Source organism: Dendrobium catenatum, unplaced genomic scaffold (assembly GCF_001605985.2).
Source record: "Dendrobium catenatum unplaced genomic scaffold, ASM160598v2 original_scaffold_285563, whole genome shotgun sequence".
Taxonomy (NCBI): Eukaryota; Viridiplantae; Streptophyta; class Magnoliopsida; order Asparagales; family Orchidaceae; genus Dendrobium; species Dendrobium catenatum.
The window spans coordinates 1,327-25,824 of record NW_021603952.1 but is presented as its reverse complement, the minus strand read 5'-3'; the positions used below and the strand labels follow the sequence as shown (position 1 = coordinate 25,824).

Below are 24,498 nucleotides of genomic sequence, written 5' to 3'. Positions count from 1 at the left end.
CCCCCCCCCCCCCCCCGGATGGCTGAAATTTAATGTGGATGTAGCTTTACAACCTTCTAACCAAGCAGGTATCAAGATTGTTGTTCGAAACTTTGAGGGAGCCTTGGTGATTGCAACTGGCAAATGTTTTGAGCATTGGGATGCTTTCCAAGCAGAGGTAAGTGCAGCTGCTGCTATCCGTGAGGTCATAATGGATTGGATGCTTGAGTTGGAGGGGATTATCATAGAGGGAGATAGTATCAATGCTATCAAGTGGCTGCAGCATATTACTGGCTATAGGAATAAGGTCCATTTTAGTTTTGAGGGATCGGATCTTTCATTTTTGATGGGATTCAGACAGGTTTTATTTCAGTATATAAACAAGGACAGCAATCGGCTAGCCGATTTTTGTGCCAAGGTAGCTTTACATGATAGTTTTACGTTTTATGATGTGAATAATGAGGAATTCCCCTCAACTCTTTTGATGTTGTTGAGGGAGGATAGTGATAGGATATAGTTACATAGAGGGGTTTACTTGTAACTAGTTTTTTTCTTTCCTTATTAATGCAAATGCAAAAGTTCGGCTCTAGCTTGTAGGGATGAAAAGGGAGATTTAAGGCTTTTTGATATTATACTATCTCTATAAAACCTAGAAGATTTAACATCATATATCTAGGTATGCTAGCATTTCATTTCAATATTCCTATTTATTCTAATATTCCCCCATTGAGGCTATACATCAAATTGGATATTAAATACACATATGACCATTATATGCATTAAATGAAGAATAAGAAATATTAAAAATATCTATGAAGTAATTTAAAGCATGAGAGTCTATATTAGTATTTATTATGCATTAACAACATTAGCCCAAAACTCAAAAAATTAGCCAGACATGGATAGCACAAGAAGTAAACTTATATTCATTTCATTCATATTTGAAAAAGATACATGAAAATGAATTAGATAAATGTCACCCAGAAAAATCAATTGCTATGCTTCACACTCTTTCTTCCTTCAATAATAGATTTGCTTACACAATACAAGCTAAGATATCTCAAATGAAAGTAACTTGCACTTCCCTAGCCTCCATTAAATTTTACTCTAAGGGGGAATTAAAAGAAGACACTATAAAGTACAAGACTCTACTAAACTAATAAAACTCTCTAAACAACATAACTAAAAAATTATTTATACAAGTGTAGGAATGGTGCAGGTGTCGTGGTGCTCAACATGGTAGCTTCGTTGTGGTATAATATGAATTAACGCTTCGACGTCGTAATGCTTGCTCTTTTGCGGTGCTAGGCTAACCTAGCACTGTTAATGGTCAAATAGTGCATCTTTTAGCTGAGTTAACATGGCTTCTCATTTTGGCAATTGCTTTGCCACAGAGTTGTTAAAAGTTAACATTGAGGCACTTGAAAGGGTAATTTGGCACTACATCGTTGTGATGATTGATGCTCTAAAATTTAAATTCTTGAGACTCTAGTGTCGTAGTAGTTATTTCTGATGCAACGATGTTGTGATACGCTACGACACTGACATTGGTTCTACCCCAGCATTGATCTTCCCAAAATTTTAGAGCGGTCAATGCTGCAATATCTCAATTAAGCACTAGGGTATTATAGATGCCAACACTACGACGCAAATATGTAGGCCTTGTGGTGCTCATTCATCACTTATGAATTTTTATCGTTTCTTGAATAATTACTGCACTAATATAACTAAAATAAAATATTTATACAATAAATATTACACAATTTACTTAGCAAATTCCACATCTTAAACTTTTTCTTGTCGTCAAGCAATGGTGAATTCATCTATTGATTTACTTACTAATCAAAATAAAAATTGATAATTTAAAATTACTAAAATATAAGATAATATATCACAATCTAGAAATAATTTGGAATGAAGAAAATTATAATTATAATTTGAAAAGTCATAATAATTATCCCAATCATTCACTCTCTTCTATTGATCATGTCCACTATGAGTGTATGTGTAAGATTGACTTCTGATTTTGGAATGAATATATTATTTAGGAATTAGTTGCGCTTGTAGTTAAATTGAAAGTTCATTAGTGCACAATCATATGTATTAGTTCACTTATATTATCATATTTCATTTAAATATTAAGGTTCTTTTGGACTTGAGCTTCACATATACCAATTTTTTAATATACTCATATCTTCTTTTTCTTTTTCATATTTTATTTTATGATTTATCATATATCTCATTTTTTTATATTTGTGGAGTACATATTCAATGATTTAAAAATCAATTTTTACTTTCATCCACTTGCAACTATACTTGATTAACTGTAAGAATTTAATATGATCACTAATTCTATATTTAAGTTTACTATTATCTTCCTAATTTTAGCTACCACTTCTTTTTCCTAAACTCATTTACTCATTCTTCAACTTAGTAGTCATTGTATTAATGTATAGTTTCTAAGTTCAAAAATAAGTTAATAGCTTAAGTGATATATATTATTTAATTATTAAGCTTTTTAAATTATGAATTATTATGCATTATTCATTCAAACTATTATTTAAGATTTAGTATTATCTTAATTTTATATAATTTTTAATCATCAGTTTTATTCTGACTAAATAAGTAGTTAAAATGTAATCACTATGTAGAGAACAATACTTTAACAGTCAAGCATGCAATTTAAATTAAAGGCGAGCAATGCAACACAACACTTGTACACTTGAACAAGTAAAAAAATAGAATATGAAATAACATGCCTTTTCATTTAATTAAATATAAGCTCAAAGGCACTGAATATAACTACTAAAAATGAACATAAGATAACTATTGAATAAATTAATATTCTCCTAACCCATCTCCAATCAAGATCGACAAGATCTGATCTTATTGGAAAAGTAACAATGACACTCATGGGCACAACACAACATCACTCTAACAACATCACATCACAATATCACGGGACCCCCCCCCCCCCGGCATATCCCCCCCCCCCCCCCCCAAAAAAAAAAAAAAGCTACAAATAACTCTCTTTCTCTCTCTCTTTGTCAAGCCTGCTAGGAATAACCAACAAAAGAAAGATAAATGACTCCCATCACTCAAAGTCACGATCCTCCTCCTCCTCCTTATCATCATCAGGCTGGGTACAAACATATGACTAGTATTTTGGAGTAGTGGGGAAATGCAACTGGTCTAGATTCCCCACAAAGGGACTCTCCTCCTAACATCTCCACTAAAGCCTCAATAATTTTGGTTGTATAGTGGTAATATTTTTCTTGCATGCCCAAGTACTGTGCTTGCCATTTCCTACTTACTGATCTCATTTTTTGTGTGAGGTCAACAACCTAAACTACTCTTTCATTTGATGGTTGACAGCAACTATAATCACTAAATCTACCAATATCTAGGTTGAGAATATCCAATCAATAAATCACTCAGCACTTCAAGTATCGTACAATTATCTAGTTTCCACTTAATCAATCACCTCTATAAACATCATCAATCAATCAAGAATACATCTAACTTATAATCTACACTTTAATCATTTATACATTTAACCAACAATCAATCAGCTCATAGCCATATGTACTATAGTCATCTGGTCTATCTGATCATATGATCTACAATTATTTAGCACTCTAATCAAATCAAGCTTTAATCACCCAGACAATTACAGCCTTGTATTGTAATCAACTGACTTAGTGCACCAACTAGCTCAGTACACTAACATAATTGACCTCGGTCCTGCCCAAGTTATTTCACTTGGAGTTCACATTGCAAATCATCCATCACTAGCTCTTTGAGTTAGTTATTGATCAGCTTGAGCTAGTTGAGCTAGCTCAACTAATCATATACATCAATTACCTTCAGTTGAATTCCAATTGAACTTTGATCTCCATCAAAAATTTTTGAACATCACTCTTAGTGAAAAGGACTTGACTGGTTATCCTGATTGAGACATTAGTTGACCTAGTCAACTGGACCAATGTTTGGTCAAACCTAGTCAACATATGGTCAAATTAGTGCATGCAATCAGTTCAAGCTATCCAACCCTTCTACATCACTCAGTAACATTGACTTGGGCAGCAATTTGGGTTTGATCAAACCATATCTATTTGTGTTAGCTCATTGCATGCAATCCAATCAAAACCTCCAAATCTTTCAAAATCACTTCATTATATCACTTAAATACAACCAACACCTCTGTGAGTTAAAAATCATGATTACTTTGACTCGGTCAACTCACCATGGATAGATAACACTTGACATTCTACTCAAACTTCCACACACATCCATCACATCTTTCATATTCCACACTTACCAACATTGAAATACTCCCTAAGGTCTACTCTAGTTGGCAATGACAATTTACTAGTCGATCAGTCAACATTAAACATCAAAGAGACCATTTGGTTAAAACCTTACTCAAGCACTCACACTATTGCCTCAAGCTTTTCTCATTCCATTACATTAACACTCATGATCCTCCTAGTCTCCACCTAAGTCGGCTTGATCAGCTAACTCATCAAACTAGTCAACAAATGGCCAAGAGGCCATTGGATGGTCAAACTTCCTTAGGTAAAAATGACCTCAAGTCATTTTCCCCTGCTTCAGTTCATCTCCCTACTGCCTAATAGTCAAGGACATGTGTCCAACATCCAAGCAATCAGCCTAAAGCATCCCAGCCATCTAGGTGAGCTCCAGGGTTTGAATTGATCCAAGGTATACAAAATCTTCATACACACATTACTCTCACCCTAGCTACTCACCAAACCTTTTGGAATTTCATCTTGCATTCACAGATACTCTCCTTCATCCTCCAATCAATTTCCTGGTGTTTAGAGTTTGTCGATGGTGAGATCAAAGGATGGCTACAAACTTGTCCGTTCAAGTTGTCCCAAATTATCTTTTAGTGATCCTCGGTTGTTAAAGTCTTCTAAAAAGCTATAGAGGAAGTCTCAACCAAAGAAATGAGTCCCCATACATCCCTTGAAACCACCCATGTTAAGGTAAAATCTAAACCCTAGTTTACTATATAGGTTTCTAAATAAAGATTCAAACATTACATGCAAATTGAAATAAACTATCCCCCACTCTTCCTTTGATCCTATTATACCCATGTCCTAGTTTTTAGGCCACTTGATTCATTGTATTGAATGTAGAAGACTAAATATGGGTCTAAGGTTTTCGGTTGATCGAAAGAAAAAGATGAGTTCATAGATGTATGATTCATCCTATTCAAATCCAACGACTCTGATCTTGTCGGATAATATGCTCATTTTGTCTTACCAGATGGAGCAGCGTATTACTTTTGATCAGATGTAATCCCAGCCATTTAGCCTAACAGCGGGATCTAAACTCATCTATCTAATCCCTCTTATTCGAGTCTAACCGCAGGATCATATCCCACTATCGAATGGAAGCTATAGGATATTATAGTATTGAGTGGACAGAGAGTATATTATATTTGTACATCTCCTAACTTTTGTATATACTTTTTGGAGTAATAAACATACATTCATATTGATATTATGATTAATAGATTCATTTCCATTGATATTTTAGTATTAATAAATTAGATAACTTTGGTTGTCATTATAAAAAGATAAAAGATTCAATTTTTTTTCCCAATTTAGATTATAGGGCATGATATAAGGGGAGATTAATTGTTAGCTCACTCATAAAACATATCCAATTAGATGCCATCACCAAAAAAACCCAAAGAAATTGGGTTATTAATCATCTTACTCATTCATTTTATCATTAGGATTTTTAGAAGAATTTACATCACACCAAAATATAACTTTGTCTCTTATATATAATTAAAGGCCTATTTTTTCAATTATATTCATACTTAAACATCATATATCACATGTTAGTTATCAATGAATTTTTAAAATATATAAATAGCATTTCACCAATAATGGGGCCTAGTCCAAATGATATGATTCACTATGTAATTACATATTATAAAGGTTCGCTATTTCCCTTAAATGAAATGAGATTATATAATATGATGATAGATTGATCTCCTGGTGGCTATAGTTGATACTTTAAGAGAAGTATTGAAAGGTGATAATGTCAACCAAATACTATGTCTGACATGAATTACAATGGTTCGGCGATGGTGATCGATGAGCAACATCTGTTGGGACGATTGTCATTGGATGAAGGTGGATGAGTGAGGATGGTCGAGCATCGACAATTAAAATCTATGGATGGGTGACAGTGGACTTTAGTTATGGTCGAATGATGATAGATGGGCACTGACGATCATACAATTATAGTTTGACAATAATATTTATTTTTGGTATTCGTCAACATTGAACATGAGACAAAGCTCTAGAGTTCATCAGATCTCTATGCTCTCTCCGAATTTACATCTACGTGCCTCTTTATATGGAGAATGATGGTTTATTTATACTTTTTTTAGCAATATTTTTACAATTTTAATCAAAATTAAAAAACACCCCATTGGACTACTAATGTTAATTGATTTGATAATATATCATTTTTTTAATGTTTGTGTTCTTTAATTAGGGGTGTCAATGGGTCCGCGGGTTGGGTTTAGGTCAAACCTGAATTGACCTGTGTTTAAATGAGTTGACCCTAACCTGACTCAATTTTGTAAATGAGTCAAGATTGCCAAACTGGACAGACCTGCGAGGGTTACCGTCTTGACCCGCCAACCCACGCTTTTTCAAATTTCACATGTCCCTCATGAGTCGTGTCACATTCACCACTATTATCGTGTCGCGTGGCCACTGGCCTGACGTGTGCTACAGGTTAGGCGAGGCGGTGCCTCGTGCGGAGGTGCCGACTACCACATGCCGCGTGGGCGGCTAGGCGTGTGACGATGTGAAAGGTGAAGGGCCAAGTCGAGGCAGGCTAGGACTATGGTTGAGTCGTGCTGCGTGCTAGTGGGCTAGGCCTGGCGAGACCAGTGGCAAGGAAAGCTAGCGGACCCGTATCAACTTTGAGTTGATTTTGGATTTCCGGGTCAACCCGAACCCAATCTGATTTTAGAAATGGGTCACATTTTTTAACTCGTATCCGACCCGTTTGATAAATGGGTTGACCCAAAACTGGAATTTTTTGGGTTGGGTCTTGATAAGATTTCGAGTTGTGCCAAATATTGACACCCCTAACTTTAATGATCTTAGAATTGAATAATGTTTGAGGCATTGGATTCCCTTTTAGTGGTTTCCTTTTTCATTATTAGCAAGCAAAAATTGAAGATTATTCGGTCCTTCAAACAAGATCAACAAGTTTTCAACTATATTTTAAGGGTTTGACTCAGGCTCATTTGAAGTAATATTGTAGCACTTTTGGTGTTGTTAGATTCATCTCATTGAGACATTCAATTTGACTGCATATATATAATGTTGCCTAAATTAAAATTCAAATGATCATGAATTTAATTCCAAAACTTCTAAAAAAAAATTGTATGATAATATATCAAACCTAAAACATTATTAACCTTGGAAATGAGCTTATAGACCATTCATAAATTAATAAAGAAAGAAACTCTAAAATGAGCAATAAATAAATATGTGAGAATATGTTTCCCAATGTTAATAAGAAATGAGACTTTAGAAAATACAGAACATGAATAGTATATTGCGAGGATTATCAAACATTAATATATTTTAAATATCTTTTATATTAATATATTTTTTTTTTTAATAAATTGACTCACATCATCAAATTTATCTCACAAAATATTCATAAGCGCTTAAAACTAATTCGAAAAAAAAAAAAAAAAATTGGAGCTATGAAAATAAAGTGATTTTAATGGTGAAAATGTAATAATGATTTATTTGAGGATGTTTACGTAAATCCCCTTTTTAAAAAAAAGGAGTACTTGTTCTGAGGTCTTACAGCAGGCCACATGGACGAAGTCCGTGGTAGATACCCGCCATTAATGCTATTTCTTCCCCTTCCTGTTGTCTTGCTCTTGCTCTGGAGCCACAGCGCGATAGCTAAAAGTGGAGAGAAGCGTCAACGTTGACGAAAGAGCGAAGAGGACAGGTGAGGATGAGCCAAACCCTAGAAAGTTTTGTTGTTCTTCTTCTTCTATCAATTATTATTTTTTCCCTCTGCGAATACTAGGCGCAATTGCGGTTAATATGGTTGTGGGAGTCGTTTCTCGGTATTGTATTGGCCAGCGAGGGGTGAATTCCTCTTATTTGAAGTGAGGCGCCGAGGTTCGAGGGGAGGGAGAGGAGTTCAGCTGGATTATGCTGCAGATTTCTCCTGAAATTTATACTGCTGATTTCTCACGGTTGCGTCTGGTCAACTGTGTGCCCGTCATTAAAATCCCAGCTCTTTGTTCTTCTTCCGAATTAGGGGACGGAGGTTCGGAAGGAGGACCAAAGGTTGGAGTTTTGTTGGCGTTGAGATGGGAAGCTGCTGGAGCGGGAGGACCAAGACTGTCAGCCCTTCATACAGCGCCTCTACCTTAGCCACAAGCTCAGGTGGTCCGTTTATTCTTCTTAGATTTTTATTTTTTCGAGTACATTTGACGACTAAATTGTAGTAGGTATTGAATTTTAGATTTTATGTAGATTATTTGAAAATTTTGAAAACCGGCAATTCTCAATCCTCTCAGAGCAAGCGATAGAAGGCTTTACGCCTAGATCACTAGTTTTGAGGGAGAAATGCCAGTTTTTATCTTTCTTCTATTCTAGAATGCACTGAGTCTTGTGTGTTCCGAATTGTTTTTAAGTATGGGTTTTTTTAACGAGGTATAAATTGAATAATATTTATATAACTTGGATTCAGATTGATAGTTCTTGTTACTGCATTTGGGTTTACCAATTTTCCGTGGTTTGGCTGTTCTTGTATTTTATCTCTGTTATCTCTGTTAGCTGAATGCTATTATTATTTTCACTGAGACGTTTTTTGAATCAATACAGTGGATTATTACCATCTCTTCTTTGTATGGTTGTTATTGATTCAATTTATCTGGCCCCGACTAAAGGTCTACTCAAAGTCATGCAGTTGGATATCGTGTCAAGCCAAGTTTGGTTATAATTTAACTCGATTCGATCTCAATTCAGTTTAGACATGGCTCCTTAACTTTGATTCAAGCCAAAAAAAAAAAAAAAAAGATCTGTTATTGATTAATTTTCAATTTCCTGAGTTACACATTCAAAGTTTGACGCAATATGAGACAAAAATCGAATCTTCATGCGATCTTTGATCTTTGAGTTAAAATCTCAGCTCTACTCGACTACTCCTTTGATCTATAGCTTTGAATGTGTTGCAATTCAATTTCCTTGAATGTTGGACTTTTGAATTGTTTCTAGATAGAAATTTGTTTTTTTTTAATAATTTGATAATGTATATTTTTTCAATGACTTACGTGAAATATATTCATTCATTTGATTGTTGTATGTTCAATACAAACATCTCAATTTTCTGATTCATTCATGCATCATGCAAATTGTATTTTATTCTTTTAGGAACCAATTCAAAGGATAGCAGCAAGTTTGGAAGTGGATTATACAGCAGCAGCGGTCGCACTTCCTCATCCTCTGTGCCTCCTACACCACGTAGTGAGGGAGAGATTTTGCAGTCAACAAATGTGAAGAGTTTTGCCTTCAATGAGCTCAAATCTGCCACCAGAAATTTCCGCTCGGACAGTGTGTTGGGGGAGGGAGGTTTTGGTTCTGTTTTTAAGGGTTGGATTGATGAGCACACACTCACAGCGGTGAAACCAGGGTTTGGAATGATTATTGCTGTGAAAAGGCTCAACCAGAATAGTTTCCAGGGTCATAGGGAATGGTTGGTGAGTATGCTGTAGTTTTTGGTGTTTCTTACAAACTATAATGTGCAAATAACTAATAATTTCAAGCCAAAACATATCAGAACTTGCATTTCTTCAATGCGAATCAATTTTTTTCTCAAAACTTATAGGCAGAAGTCAATTATCTGGGCCAGCTACATCACCCAAATCTAGTAAAGCTGATTGGATACTGTTTAGAGGATGAGCATCGCTTGCTGGTCTATGAATTCATGCCTCGAGGGAGCCTTGAAAACCATCTATTTAGGAGTAAGCTTCTTATGTTTTACGTACTTGCTTTTTGATATTTCATATCCTAATGTAACTTCACCAATGTAATTTTACTTTTACTCGATTATATTTGATGAGGAGGAGAGGCTTTATGCCATATTGTAGCATTAGTTCTTTTGTCCAAGTTGTAAATTGAAATATTCTGATGATATGAAGGTGGTGGAATTTAGTCGTTGGGAAATTACAAATATAGGTTGCTGATGTTTGAAAGTAAATTTAATTTAAGATAATATGGCTAAGTTGCATTAAGTGGATTGTTGTAGAAGTTCTATTGGATAAGAGTGGAATGCCAAAGATAAATATATTAGGAAGGGAACCTACTTCAACCTTGGTTGAAATGAAAGGGTTTTTCAAAGAAAAATATTTACCTCTTTTAGATCAAGATCATTTATTTGATGAAGTTAATTCATTTAAGATAGGAACTAAAATTGCTGCTAAATGTATGAGTAAATTTGGAACTTTTTTTTTTTTGGTCTTTTGAGATAATTGAATATTCTAAAATGACACTCCTTTTGTTTATGCTTGTTTGAGAGTTGATATTAAAAGAGATGATACCTTGTTTCTTTCTATCATTTGACCATGCTTTTCAACTTGCATTAAATTGAGAAAATATTAGAGTTTCACATGTTTAAGAAGATTATTACTAAACAAATAGAGTTGAAACGAGCACGTGCTTGTTTATATTTGAGCTTGTTTATTAGCACCTTGTTTGAGCTCGATTCGAGCTTTTTTGTTTGTGTTCAAGCTTGGTTAATTTAAAATAGAAGGTTTTCAAGCTTGATTTGTGTTCGTCTCATATTCGATTTAAATTGTACATATTGAACTTTAAACAAGTGGCTCATATAAAATAATAAATGAGCATTTCTATTCATGAACAATTATCTCTAGCCCGTTAATGAACATATTTATCATCCTTATTGAGCCCATAAATGAGCCAGCCTATCGAATATTTTTTAAGCTGCCGTTGAATAGGCTCTTTATAAATAAAATTAATTTAATAGATATTTATAATTTGGTTTAATTAATTGATGTTATAATGTTTAATATTTTTAAAAGTTATTTATTAATGATTAATTATGATATTATTGTATAATAACTATAAAACAGTTAAATTAAGTTCATTATTTTTATAATAAAACTTAATCAAGTTTCTTAATGTGTTCAAGAGCTTTGTATTGAACATTAATTGAGTATTTTAATGAGCTTGTTCATGAGCTCTGTAATAAATATTAATTGAGCTTCTTAACATGTGATAGAATTTGATGATCAAAACAACACACAACAATGTAAAAAACAACAAGCTTACTCCAAATGGATCCACTTATAACAGCAAGGGGTTATAATTACTAATCTCTAAGCAAAGAAAGACAATACAAGTTGATTCATTGATTAAGAGGTGAATCATCTCTCCCATTCCTAACAGCCACTAGGAACCCAAAACCCTAACAAAAATTGCTATAGGAACAAATTCAATTTAATCCTAACCCTCCATAATTTTCCTCTCTTAAATAGCCCAAATACCATAATAAATACCCCTTACATCCCTGATTATATCATTTCCAAAAAGCTCCCTCCAAAACTTCTTCTCTTATAGGTGATAAAGGAGGTCCTCGGCCCCACTAGGGGTGTAAGTGAGCCGAGTTGTCTCGATCTCGACTCGTTTATAGGCTCGCGAGCCGAGCTTATCGAGCTCACGAGTCAAGCTAAAGGTCGCGTTCGAGCTCGTTTAGTAAACAAGCTCGAGTTCGAGCTTGAACTGGCTCGACTCGTAAGCTGGCTCGAATAAATATTAATATTTTTTAAATAATTTTATTTTATTTATTAAATTTAAATATAAAAAAAATAAAAAATCATCTAAGTTTTATTTAAATGTTAAATATTTCATATTTTTTTCTAAATTTTGATTAATTTTTAAAAATTCCACTTAAGTTTTAAAAATCCAGCCTAAGTTTTAAAATCCCGTCTAAATTTTAAAATTCATGCCTATGGCTCTCCAGTTAGCTCGCAAGTCGGCTTGAGCTCGTTTACCGAGGGATGAGCTCGAGTTCGAGCTCGTCTATCGATCTCGAGTTCGAGCTCGCTTTCCAACTGATGAGCCGAACTCAATAAGGCCTAAACTTGACTCGTTTACACCCCTAGTCCCCATAGGGGAGCAGAAAGGTTCCTGATCTGCTATAAAGTTCTTGAGCCCCACATCAATACTCCCCTCCCAAAAAAGTCACCTTATCCTTAAGGTGGAAAGAAGAAAATTGCTTATGGATGGTACTGTAGGGCTCCCATGTCGTCTCATACTCTAGTAAATCCTTCCACTTGATCAGCACCTCCATGATCCCATTGTCTCCTTGGCGTACCCCCTTCACCTCCAATGATTCTAATATTACCTCCATATCCTCTGATAGTGTGACTGGTAGGGCAGGCAAGGGTGTGTTGGCTCGAATGGCTCGTCTCAATTACAATATATGAAATACGAGATAGATGGCTGAGGTTGGTGGCATTCTTAGGCGATATGCTAATGTGCTAATGCGCTCCACTATCTCGTAGGACACAAAATAGCAAGGTAGAGCTTCTCATTTCTTCGTCGAGCCAAAGTCTTTTGTCTGTAAGGTTGGATTTCTAGATAAACCTTGTCCCTAACCTCAAACTGCATTTCTCTCTTATGTCCATCCGTTTGTTTCTTCATGATTTGTTGTGCTCTCCATAGACGATCCTTCAATTCTACCAAAATTTGATCTTTTTCTCCCAAGTACTGCTCTACTACTGACACTGGTGTGTTGCTATGCCCATAATGTATCAAATGAGGTGGATCCCTCGCATATAGGATTTTAAATGGCATTGTCTAGGCTATTGTATGATATGAAATGTTATACCAATATTCTGCCAAGGCTAACTACTTGGCCTACATATTTGGTGTATCTGATACAAAGCAACAAAGATAAGTCTCTACACTGCAATTCACCACCTCCATTTGGCCATCCTTCTGGGAGTGGTAAGCTATACTTCGCTTCAGGATAGTCCCCTGCATCTTAAATAACTCTTTCTAGATATGACTTAGAAAGATCTTGTCCCGATCGGACAAAATGGCATCATATATGCCATGCAAACGGATCACCACTTTAATGAATGCATCTGCCACCAACACTGCAGTCTATGGGCGGCATAAGCGAATGAAATGAGCATATTTGCTCAATCTATCCACCACCACTAAAATCACACTAAATCCTTCTGATCTAGGTAGTATCTCAATGAAGTCCATAGTCACATCTTTCCACACTTTCTCGGGTAATGATAAAGGCTTTAGAAGACCACTTGGAACCAGAACCAGGTATTTTTGTCTTTGACACACATCACAATTGGCCGCCAACTCCTCTATATCCTTTCGTATGCCCACCCAAATTATAAGCTCCGCTGCCAGACTTATGATATGTCTTCTGAACTCCTGAATCCCCCCCCCCGCCCCATTAGTGTGCTAGAAACCTATAACAAGTGGAGCATGGTGATGTTCTTGACTGCATAGATTGTCAACAATATAGCAATTTCTGACCTATCAAAGAGTAATCAGGATGGCTGTTCTTTTCTTGCAATAAGTCTCCTCTGATCTTACTCAGCTCCTCATCCTGCTCGCTCTCACGCTTCAAGGCCTCCCGATCCAACACCATGGGAACAGATAGAGCCATAACCTAAGGGTTTTCACAACGCTTGGAGAGAGCATCTGTAGCTTTATTTTTTAGCCCGAACTTATATTGGATCTTGAAGTCATAACCCAATAACTTGGAAAGCAACTGTTGATGCTCCTCTATCACATCTTCTATTTTAACATAAACTTCAAACTCCACTAGTCAGTCCTAACTATGAAGTGTTGCCCCAACATATATGGTCTCCATTTATGTATTGCCAACACTATCGCCATCAACTCCCTTTCATTTACTAATTTCAGCCAGGTTCATGCCCCCTTTCCCTCCCCTCTTTGCTGGCCTTTCGGTTCCTCCGCTAGCTCCTGTTCCGTGGCTGGCTTTTCCTTGTCCCATGGCTGACTTTTGCTATTCCCGTGGTTGCCTTTTCCTCTCCCCCGTGTGGTCCCTTTGGCTGCTGTTTCAGGCAGCGCCTGTTGGTCTTTTGGCTCCCCTTTTTGGGTTGGTTCGGCTGCTGTTCCTGGGGCTGCCTGCTGGCCTTTTGTTTCCCCTTTCCTGATTGGGTCGGCTGGAGATATTATGGGCTGTTTGGCTCTCTTTTCACCTATAAATTGGGAATGTTTTGAAGCTTAAAAGGAGACGATGCGAAGAATTTTTCGAGCAAAAAATATGCAGGTTTCTTCTTGGGAAAGCTTGCGAGCTTGTTCAATTTCTCTTCCCTCTCTTCTACAATTTCGTCTCGGACTTCTTATCTAATTCTTCTCCCCACAAGTGTCCACCTCATTTGTACCTTTCTTCTCAAGCGATGTAAAAACAATTTTAGGTGTTTTTATGTTATAAGTTTATATGCGTTGTCTTTATCATATGAAAGTTAAGTTATGTTTTGTTTAATTGTTGTATTTTGTCATTTTTGGTATTTTGGAAGGAAGGCCTAATTTTTATGTATATTTGCTATCTTTTTTATTGCATCACATATTTTCCATATCGCCCAAGATTTCTACCTCTCGATCATCCCTCATTTTGCCGATATTGTGTTTTCCCTCATTTTCTTAGCCGCCCGCTGGTGCCCTCGCCTCCGATGTTATTGGTTGGGTGTGAAGCTCCAATAGTTTCGTCATAATGTCCTTCTTGTTTAGAAAACCATCCTTCCATGGATGAAATCCGTTTCTCAATTTCATATTTGAATTGACCAACTTTTCCTTCTAGTTTTTCTTCTAAAGCATCCACTTTCTTCGACATCATAGGTCCCGAATCGTGCTTTGATATCAATGGTCTGACGATCAAAACAACACACAACAATACAAAAAACAACAAACTTACTTCAAATGGATCCAAATATAACACTAAGGGGGCTGTACTAATCTCCAAGCAAAGAAAGACAAGATGCAAGTTGATTCACAGTTCGAGAGGTGAATTGTCTCTCGCACAATTCCTAGCGGCCACTAGAAACCCAAAACCCCAACAAAAAACTATTGTAGAAATAAATTCAACACAACCCTAACCCTCCACGATAACCCACAGGGTAGTTGAAAAGGTTCCTGATATGCTATGGAGCTCATTCTCTCCACATCAAAGTGCTTTTTATTGAGCATGTTCACGTTCTTTAAATTATATTGTTCATGAAAATAAATGAGTTAAAAAAAATTCAAATTTGTTATTTAATAATCGAGTATTTTAAAAATTATTTAAACTTATTTGATTAGTTAAGCAAACAATCAAGAATGAGCTACACTCGAGCTGAACCACAAGTAGCTAAGTAGCTTGTCGTAAGATTCATTTGCAACCCTAATTACTACTTATTTTTGAAGTTTATCATTTCATCAAAATAAGAATGTTCAATCTACTGCACTTTGCATCTAAGTTAAGTAACACTACAATTAATAAGGTCACCAAGGGGAAATCAGATGCGTTTTTATTTGGGTCTAGGGTTTATACTAAAAGATGTTTCTAGTATCATCAAACTTGTCATTATGCTAGTGCGTGTCCCAATAATAACATGCACATAAATGCCGAGGAAAAAATAAATAAGTTCAACAATATTGATGTTCTTTAATTTGATAAAGATATTAGTGATTATGAGGATGCTTTAGTTGATAATTCAGTGAATGTCATGTGTTGCATCATAAGTTATTCGTAAGGTTAAATCTGATTGGAAGAAGCCAACAATTTTTCAAGCCTATTTTAAACATAGGGAGAAGCTATTTAAACTCATAATTGATAATTGAATTTGCATGATTGTTGTATCTAGGTTTGTTTTAGATCGTATAAATATGAAACCTAATCTAGAACCATAAATATATAAGGTGGTAATGTAGTATGAGTAGATAAGTTAGCTATTTTTTTTTTTTTCAGAAATGTTTAGTTCCAATTTAGTTGGTTACCTATATTAGTAGAATACGGTTTGATGCATTTCTCATGGACAATGCTTGTGTTATTTTTGGTTGACTTTAATTTTATGATTTAGATGTTATTCATTTTGGAATGTTTAATGTTTATGCTTTCGAGAATCATCATGGGAGAATATTATTTTTAAAACCAATAAAACCTAAGAGTGATTCTGACTATGCAAAAGAATCATGTGGGTTCAAAGCATTTGCATATTTTATGTAAACATTCATTTGCAATAGATAGTAGGCAGGAGGGTGTGATTTATACCTCCATATATGTGGAATGCATAGTGTAATGCTTAAAGTTGTGAGGCAAGCTGGTGTGATCTATAAGGTTACTCCAACTGGAATCAGATGTGACTAATCAGACTTGATACAACTTCATAGATGTCATGCTTGCCTTTTCTAAGATACTTCCACCTTATCATATAATTGCGACAAACAGACTGCAATAAGATCCATAAAGTTTGATCTAATGACACAGAACTCCTACATGAACCATTCAAATAACTTTCGACAAGCTTAAGGGTGGTTCGATCATGTCAATAGGCATCCATTTGATTGTCTTGTCAGGATCGATTGGACATTTCATGAGGAATGACTCGTTCAAAATAATAATCTAGGCCAACCCCAAACTAATTGGTTACAAATCCACCTAAAGTGGCACATTTCCGACTGGGTTGATTTACATACCCAACTAGTCTAATTCATTCCTCCTCTCTAGGAAATCCACTCAGGTCTGAGACTATAAAGCCATTTGTTTGGACTACTTGTACCCTTGAATCCTTTTGATTGATCAATATGACAAGTCAGAATGGTAACTTATCTACTACAATGTGACAGCACGCTGGACCATTCATAATGCTACAATGTGACAACATCTCATATGTAGCCATAATGCTAAAATATGTTTTAATGAAGTTAAACTACATGACTTACATGAAACAATTATTTTTAATCAAGATGTTAACTTCTTTAGTTATTTTTTGAAACTCTTTGGCTGAAAATGAGAATAAACCTAAATTTTTATATGTTTTTTTTTTCCACAAACTAATGGACAAACTAAGGGGCTGTTTGGTATCGGATTTACAGCGGGATTTAAGTCGGATTTACGCTAAATCCAGCCAAACAGTTTTTGTTAGTGCGTTAAATCCCGGGATTCAATAAATCCTGGATTTACGGATTTACAGCTTAAATCCGGGATTTAGTAAATCCGAGGGGTAGCCGGATTTAGTAAATCCGAGCGGGATTTATCCGAAGAAGCGCGCGAAAGGGAGAAAGTTACCTTCACAGCCAGCGAGCTCCCGTTCTTTCTTCCGATCAAAATGCCATAACTTCCGATCCGGGTTGAAGTCGGTAGGAGCGAAGTCGAACAGCCACGAAGGAGCCGAAGAAGCGACGCCTGCAATCTCTACACCTCCTGCGAAAGCAACGGAGCCCAACAACAACGACGAAAAGAGAAGATGAAAGGCAAACCCTAGACGCCTCTAAGTTATTATTGATTAACTTAATTAATATAATTTAAATTATTAATACTTAAGTAAATTAATTAAATAGTTAATTGTATAATTAGTGCATAAATTAATTATCTAATTTAACTTAATTATATAATTAGTAATTAAATATTAATATAATTAGATTAATTAATATAACTTAATATATCTATTATTAAATAATATGATTAATTGTATAAATAATAATTAATGGGTAATTTGTACTTAACATATTTTTAAGTTTATAACACATTATATTTTTTATTTTTAATTATAAATTTATTTTTAAGTTATAATTATCTTCTTCGCATTTAAATGCCTAACTGCTATAAATCCTGAAATATGTTACCAAACAGTTTCTCCGGATTTAACATGATTTAACATTTTGCATACCAAACAGTTTTCAGGATTTAACCTATTTCGGATTTACTAAATCCGGATTTACAAGATTTATTAAATCCCACTAAAGTTAAATCCCACTTGTTGCCAAACAGCCCCTAAAAGAGCAACTAGGAGTTGGGAGGTTTGTTATGTTGTTTCATAAAAACACATGCATTTGGGTTGGGAATTTGATATTATTTATGGCTGGGTTTATATGCAATTCATCTGCTAATAGGACTATTAACATGAATTCATTTGCAATTATCATAATTTATCAACTTAGAAAGTCCAGAAATCTTATTTACCTTCTAGAGTTTAACTGTAGTGTATTTGCAGAATATATGCTTGATTTGCATGATGATATTTACAAAAAATTTTGCTACTAAATATGGTAATGACAAGTTGTATACTGATGTGAACAGGATGATATATAATTTAAATCTCATGATAAAGTGATAATGTGTTTAAATCCAAAAGGGTTCCATTAGGGACTTTTATGAAATTAAATGCAAAGAAGGCCTGGTTATTTAAATTTTCTTTCACATAGAAACTAATGCCTACAAAATAAAAATGATAGGAAATTCTTATTTTAATCAAATTTTAAATTTGTATGATTTTACCTTATTTCATATGCCTATTATTAATTCGTTGAATTCATCTTGCCAACTCTTTCTTGTGAATTCATAGTGGGATAAAGGCTTTTGATGTTGTTGTTGTTGTTGTATGCGAAATACCTACTTGTGAAGATTTATGGATTACTTTGTGGATGCACACAGTTTATGCTTTGATTTGGCTGATGAATATTAGATGTAAATTTGTCGACGTCAAATTTGTACTAACATGATTTGAGCATAACTTCATTTTTTTATTTATTTTTTGTAATTAAAAATATTTCACTGATGATGATGATTTTTAGAGGGTTGAATTTTTATTTTCTGCATTAATTGACTAAAGTTATATGGATAAAAATTATTTAAAATGATTTGTGAACTATATGTTATATCCTCACACAACACTCAGCAGGAACAGAATGAAAAACTAGGATTTATAAGGTTGATCCTAAATAGTTGGGAGAAGGGCAATAATGATGAGATTATGATGAAGATATATGTGAGGGAAGGTTTTATGCCTTATGATAGCATTATTTCCTTTGTCAAATTAGGAAATTGTAAGATTCTGAGAGTGCTCTGAAATGACTCATAAGACCAAGTCAATATATACAACAATTTTTCTGCAGGAGGCTCACATTTTCAACCACTTTCCTGGAGCCTGCGCATGAAGGTTGCACTTGGGGCTGCTAGAGGACTGGCTTTTCTGCACGGCGCTGATACAAAAGTCATTTATCGCGATTTTAAAACTTCTAATGTCCTTCTGGATGCGGTATGTAAAATTCTAACCAGCTTGACATGAATTTTCCTATTATTTGTTCTTGCACAAACTTATGTTTTATTCACATTCCCTACTGTTCTTCTATATTTATTTACAGAACTACTGTGCAAAACTTTCTGACTTCGGATTGGCAAAAGATGGACCTTCTGGAGAAAAGAGTCATGTCTCTACTAGGGTCATGGGAACATATGGATACGCAGCTCCTGAGTATCTTGCAACAGGTAAGTTGATGACCAGTGTTACTATTTTTTTGTTTTTTTCTCGCTCGGTCTTCTCATTCATGTTGCACATTAGTGTTATTGATTTGCAGCGACCTTATAATTCTTATTTATCTGTACTTTCCATCCAATCTTTTAGTACAATATGTTACTATGTGCTGTTTATTGAACAAAATTTCAAAATTCTGACTGCATTCTTCTGGGAACCTAGGTAAGTAAATGAACTCTTTTTTAAATAAGTCGAAATTGTTCATACCTAAAATTGTGTTGTCCCCCGTTCTGCATCTTTATCATTGAAGACCTTCTAAACCCATCTGAAACAAGTTAATCTTCATTAATTAAAACTTGCACAAACACGCCCATCAGATACCCAATTAATCTTAACACTTAGAATGCAAGAATACATTCATAACTCAGCAAGCGCTATCTGTTCAAGGCTATCTGCCATTCATATCTTTTGCAGAGTTTCGACAATGGCCTATGCATAATTTGCTGGTTCTTAGGATTTCAGTCATCAAAATACCAAATGGCCAAGTTTTAGCTCTGAAAATTTTTCCAATTAGCTGAAACAAGCTATTTTGTTTCAGAACTGGAAATTATTCTCCACACACAAAGGGGCTGTTTGGTAGCAGGATTTAGGCCGGATTTGAGCGAAATCCAGCCAAACGGCCTAAAAATGCAAAACCAAATCTCACGGAAAATTAAAGCCACCGTAGATGGAAATTCCGCCTTCTCGTGCTAAATTATGGATTTCCAAAATCTTTTTTTTGTCGGATTTACGAAATTCATTGGCTTGATAGGAAGTGTATGCTCGTTAAATTTACTATATAGCTAAACAGTCATACGAGATTTAATAGGATTTATCATGAATGTTACCAAACAATTTCAGGATTTAGGCCCCTCAAGATTTCCGAAATCCGGATTTAGAGGATTTATGAAATCCTACTTAAATCAAATCCTGGGTGCTACCAACCAGCCCCAAATAGTACATCATGCAGTCAAACATTCTCATTTAACCAGATGTTTCATTCTGGCAGGTCACTTAACCGAAAAAAGTGACGTGTATAGCTTCGGTGTGGTCCTTCTTGAGATGTTATCCGGCCGGCGAGCCGTGGACAAGAACCGCCCACTTGGGGAGCACAATCTGGTCGAGTGGGCAAGGCCTTACCTCACCAACAAGCGCAAAGTTTTTCGCATCTTGGACAGAAGGCTCGAAGGCCAGCATTCATTTGAAGGAGCTCAGAAAGTTGCCTCACTCGCCTTCCGGTGCCTGTCCTCAGAAGGGAGGTTGAGGCCTAGCATGGAAAATGTAGTGGCTGTTCTCGAGCAGCTTCAGAAGACGAATGACACAGAGAAGAGATCTCAACAAGAGCCAAAGATAAACGCTCAGAGCTTTGAAAGTGGATCTCAAAAGTCCAGTATGAGAAGCTTGGAAGAGAGTGGCAGTGGGAAGATGGCGTACCCAAGGCCCCTTCCTTCCTCTCTATAAGGGTAGGAGCTTCTGTATTCTTAGCTGGTACATGTTTGTATGATTGTTGACATTAGAGATCTGGTTTTTATCTCTTTTTGTTGAACTGTTTGATTGTATAATAGATCATGTTGTTTATTCTCTTTTGCCAGTTTGGTAATATCAAGATATTAAGGTTGAGGCATATATGCATACATGAATATACTTGACTCGATTTTATTATATTGGTCATATTATGGGATCCGAATTTTACTCGGCTCGAATCTGTCTAACTCGAATTCGATCCATTTTGTCCGTTTATTGTATGGATCATGTAATATTTTTAGATCAACATAACTTGTTTAACCCGAATATTGTTGAAACTTGTACTTGGCATGCTGTAAAATACAATAATAAAAGCTGGAGCTAATACAGTGAAGAAGATTCTATGATTTTCATTATCCATTAAAAAAATAACAACTAGGAAGCTTTATGAAATGAGCGTTGCATTCCATTAGGCTCGTTCCTTCCTTTTGCTTAATAGACAATAAAGACAAAAGGTAGACTTATATAGTACCGTCTAGAAGTCATTGAAGGTGAACAACTAGACATGTTGCACCTATATAAATGTAATAGAAGTGCAAAATACGTTATGCAAAGTTTTGCGTGTGTTTGGATCTCTATGTCAAACTCTTAAACAAGAGATTTGAGAATGCTTAGTGGATTTGCTAAAAATGATCAAACACCCAGAGGATAATTGTATTGACATGAAATTTTAATTGAATGGAGCTATTTACTTTTCAAAATGGCCTCAAAAGTTTGAAGTCGTTCATTCAAAACATAAATTCAAATCCTACTATGATTTAGGGAAATGTTTAGCTTGATGTTATGATGAAAATTCATGATTTAGGGATTTTTAAAATTTGGATTTATAATAATTCTAAAAATAGAAATGAATTATTTTAATTATTGAAAATATTTGTAATATGTGCTTAGTTCAATTGTAACTATCCTTAGGTGTGGATTAAGGAGACGACATGTGGTTAAGCAATGTCGTGCATCGTTGTGATGTTTGTTCGCTACTTGCAAGGTAGGTGGTTGCATTTAAATTAAGTTCATGAAAATTAGTTAAGTTAATACTACATTTTTAAAAAATTTATATGCTAATGTTTATGTTTATGAATCCATTATTTTTCTTTAGTTTTTCAAGTATTGTTTACATTTATGGCTGATATTTAGAAATGCTAAAGTTGATAAACAAAACTTGAGGCATAAGAGACAAAATTTTCTTTAATCGAAAATCATTAAAGATCATATGATGCATTGAATAATTTCAAATCCCTTGATAAATATGAATATTATAAAGTGCATGTGTATGTTGATCCGGAAGTGCCAAAATGATAATGGAGTTCTAAGGAACCAAATGGTAAAATGGCTTACAAAAGTCAAATGGTAATGAGGTTGTTCGGAGTCAAATGGTAAAGGAAATGGCCAAAAAACTGTGTACCTGATCAATACAAAACTCTGATACTTTCAAGATTGGTGTTTATCATATTATGATTATAAAACTTATACATTTAATGAAAGTATTTAAGAAAAAAAAAAAGTTTATGAAAAAGAAAGAAAGAAGGATTTTAAGAAAATGTTTTAAGCACTGATTATGAAAATATTTTATGAAATCATATCTGAATGTTTATTATGTTCCTTTATTATTTCTGTTTAATGACATGTTTAAGAAAAAAAATATTTTATGAATTTAAGATAAATATTTTTCACCTACTGAGCGTTGGCTCATCTATTATTGAAAATATTTTTTAGGCGATTTTGTTATGAAGTGATGGCTACAAGACGACAGTATACCTACCATCGCAGAGGACCTCAAAAAGAAAGGTTTTTATATTTTCTGCTGAGTTTGAGTTCAGTAGTTTGTACTTGTGTCTAAAAAATTTATTGATGTTAATGTTTTTAGTTGTGTGAGATAAACAAATTTGAAATACTTTAATTTGATTTTTTTAATGGCTCTTTCATATTAATGGATGATGTTTATGTTATGTTATAAAAGTTTAAATGAAATTGATTATGATTTACATGTGCTTTTCGTGCGACTGACTGTTCCACCTCGTTATTTCAGGCTAGTCGGGCTTGATCGTGACAAAAACTGCTTCAAAAAACAGTAAAAAAATCATCACAAATGAAGCTTGAATCAATTCCAACCAAAATCATCGGAATCAAAGGTTAGAATTGATTCCATCGTTCTCTTTCCAAAAAATTAATAAATAAAAAATCTATTAACAAAAACTAAGCAATAAATTTGCCCAATCCCATTAATATACAACCGAATGCTCGCTAGACAATCACGAAAACCATTTAACATTTTAATATACAGAAATTAATTGAAACAAAATCTCGCAAAATTAACCAAATTGTTCCTAAACTAAGTGAGAAAATGCACACCACAAGATCTCACAAGTAAGTGGGTGAGAATATTATTCAAAGCATTTCAAATGAACATCTCAAATAGCATTTCAAGTGAAAAACAAAAAGATAAGAAAGAAGATCAACAAAACCTTGATACAGATTCGTTTTAAGTCCTACAAAGGCTTTGTTTGGGACATCTTTCTTGCTGCTTTTTAAAACAGCTTTTTTTATACTAAAAAATTGCTTTAAGAAGAAATAAAAAAGCCATCCCAAACGAAGCCTAAGGCTTCGTTTTGGACGACTTTTTGTTGCTTTTTAAAGCAACTTCTTAGTATAAAAATTAAAATTTTTGTAATAAGAAGCTGCTTTAAGAAGCAGAAAGAAAGCCGTCCCAAACGAAACCTTATTATACATGGGCGTGTATGGAGAGAACGGATAAAAACCTCTCCAAGTTACAGTTGCATCTAGCTTAATCAGTTCCGTCAGCATATCTATTTGTTTCTCCTGCTACTTGTGTCCATATGCCTGCAATCTTCTCTGCATATCCAGCCTGCTCATCACAAACAAGTATGACCAGCTTATAAATTTAATTGCCGGAGATAGAGTATAATATTCAAGATTGAAAAGAACAAAGGTAAGGTAACCAGCTAGTTTCTCAACCTTATGAAAAATAAAAACAAATTGCATTTACCAGATGAATCATTAAGATTGAATTGTTTTCAATGCAACGATCCTAGTAAGTAAATAAGACTATATTTTCAGTAGCACAATATACATTTAAGAGATGCAAGGGATGCCTGAAAGATGTTTTCTTTTTGCTGGTCTGTCTTAGCTTCATATTTCGATGTGACAAAGCATTCAGAAGAATCATTAAGATTTAATAGTCTCCAATACAATGATCTTTAGATCAAATTTCATCAATTTCTATGATAATTTAATCATTCATCAAATATGTGAAAATATAACGATGTATTTCATCTATCTAAATAGTCTAATACATGCAAGATATCATCAAGCAACCCATGTATTTGAATCTAAGCTATTTGAAAAAATGTACATTTTGAAATCACAATGATCTT

General features: G+C 34.6%; 1 protein-coding gene across 1 annotated transcript; it reads left to right on the top strand.

Moving 5' to 3' along the window:
• Window positions 1-7,851: 7,851 nt before the first annotated feature.
• Window positions 7,852-21,244, top strand: LOC110115020 (receptor-like cytoplasmic kinase 176). Its single transcript, XM_020848116.2, has 7 exons — window positions 7,852-8,010; window positions 8,092-8,456; window positions 9,447-9,772; window positions 9,901-10,036; window positions 19,185-19,327; window positions 19,434-19,557; window positions 20,592-21,244. The coding sequence occupies exons 2-7, from the start codon at window positions 8,381-8,383 to the stop codon at window positions 21,041-21,043; spliced, it is 1,257 nt and encodes a 418-aa protein (XP_020703775.1). The 5' UTR covers window positions 7,852-8,010; window positions 8,092-8,380; the 3' UTR covers window positions 21,044-21,244.
• The last annotated feature ends 3,254 nt before the right edge of the window (window positions 21,245-24,498 follow it).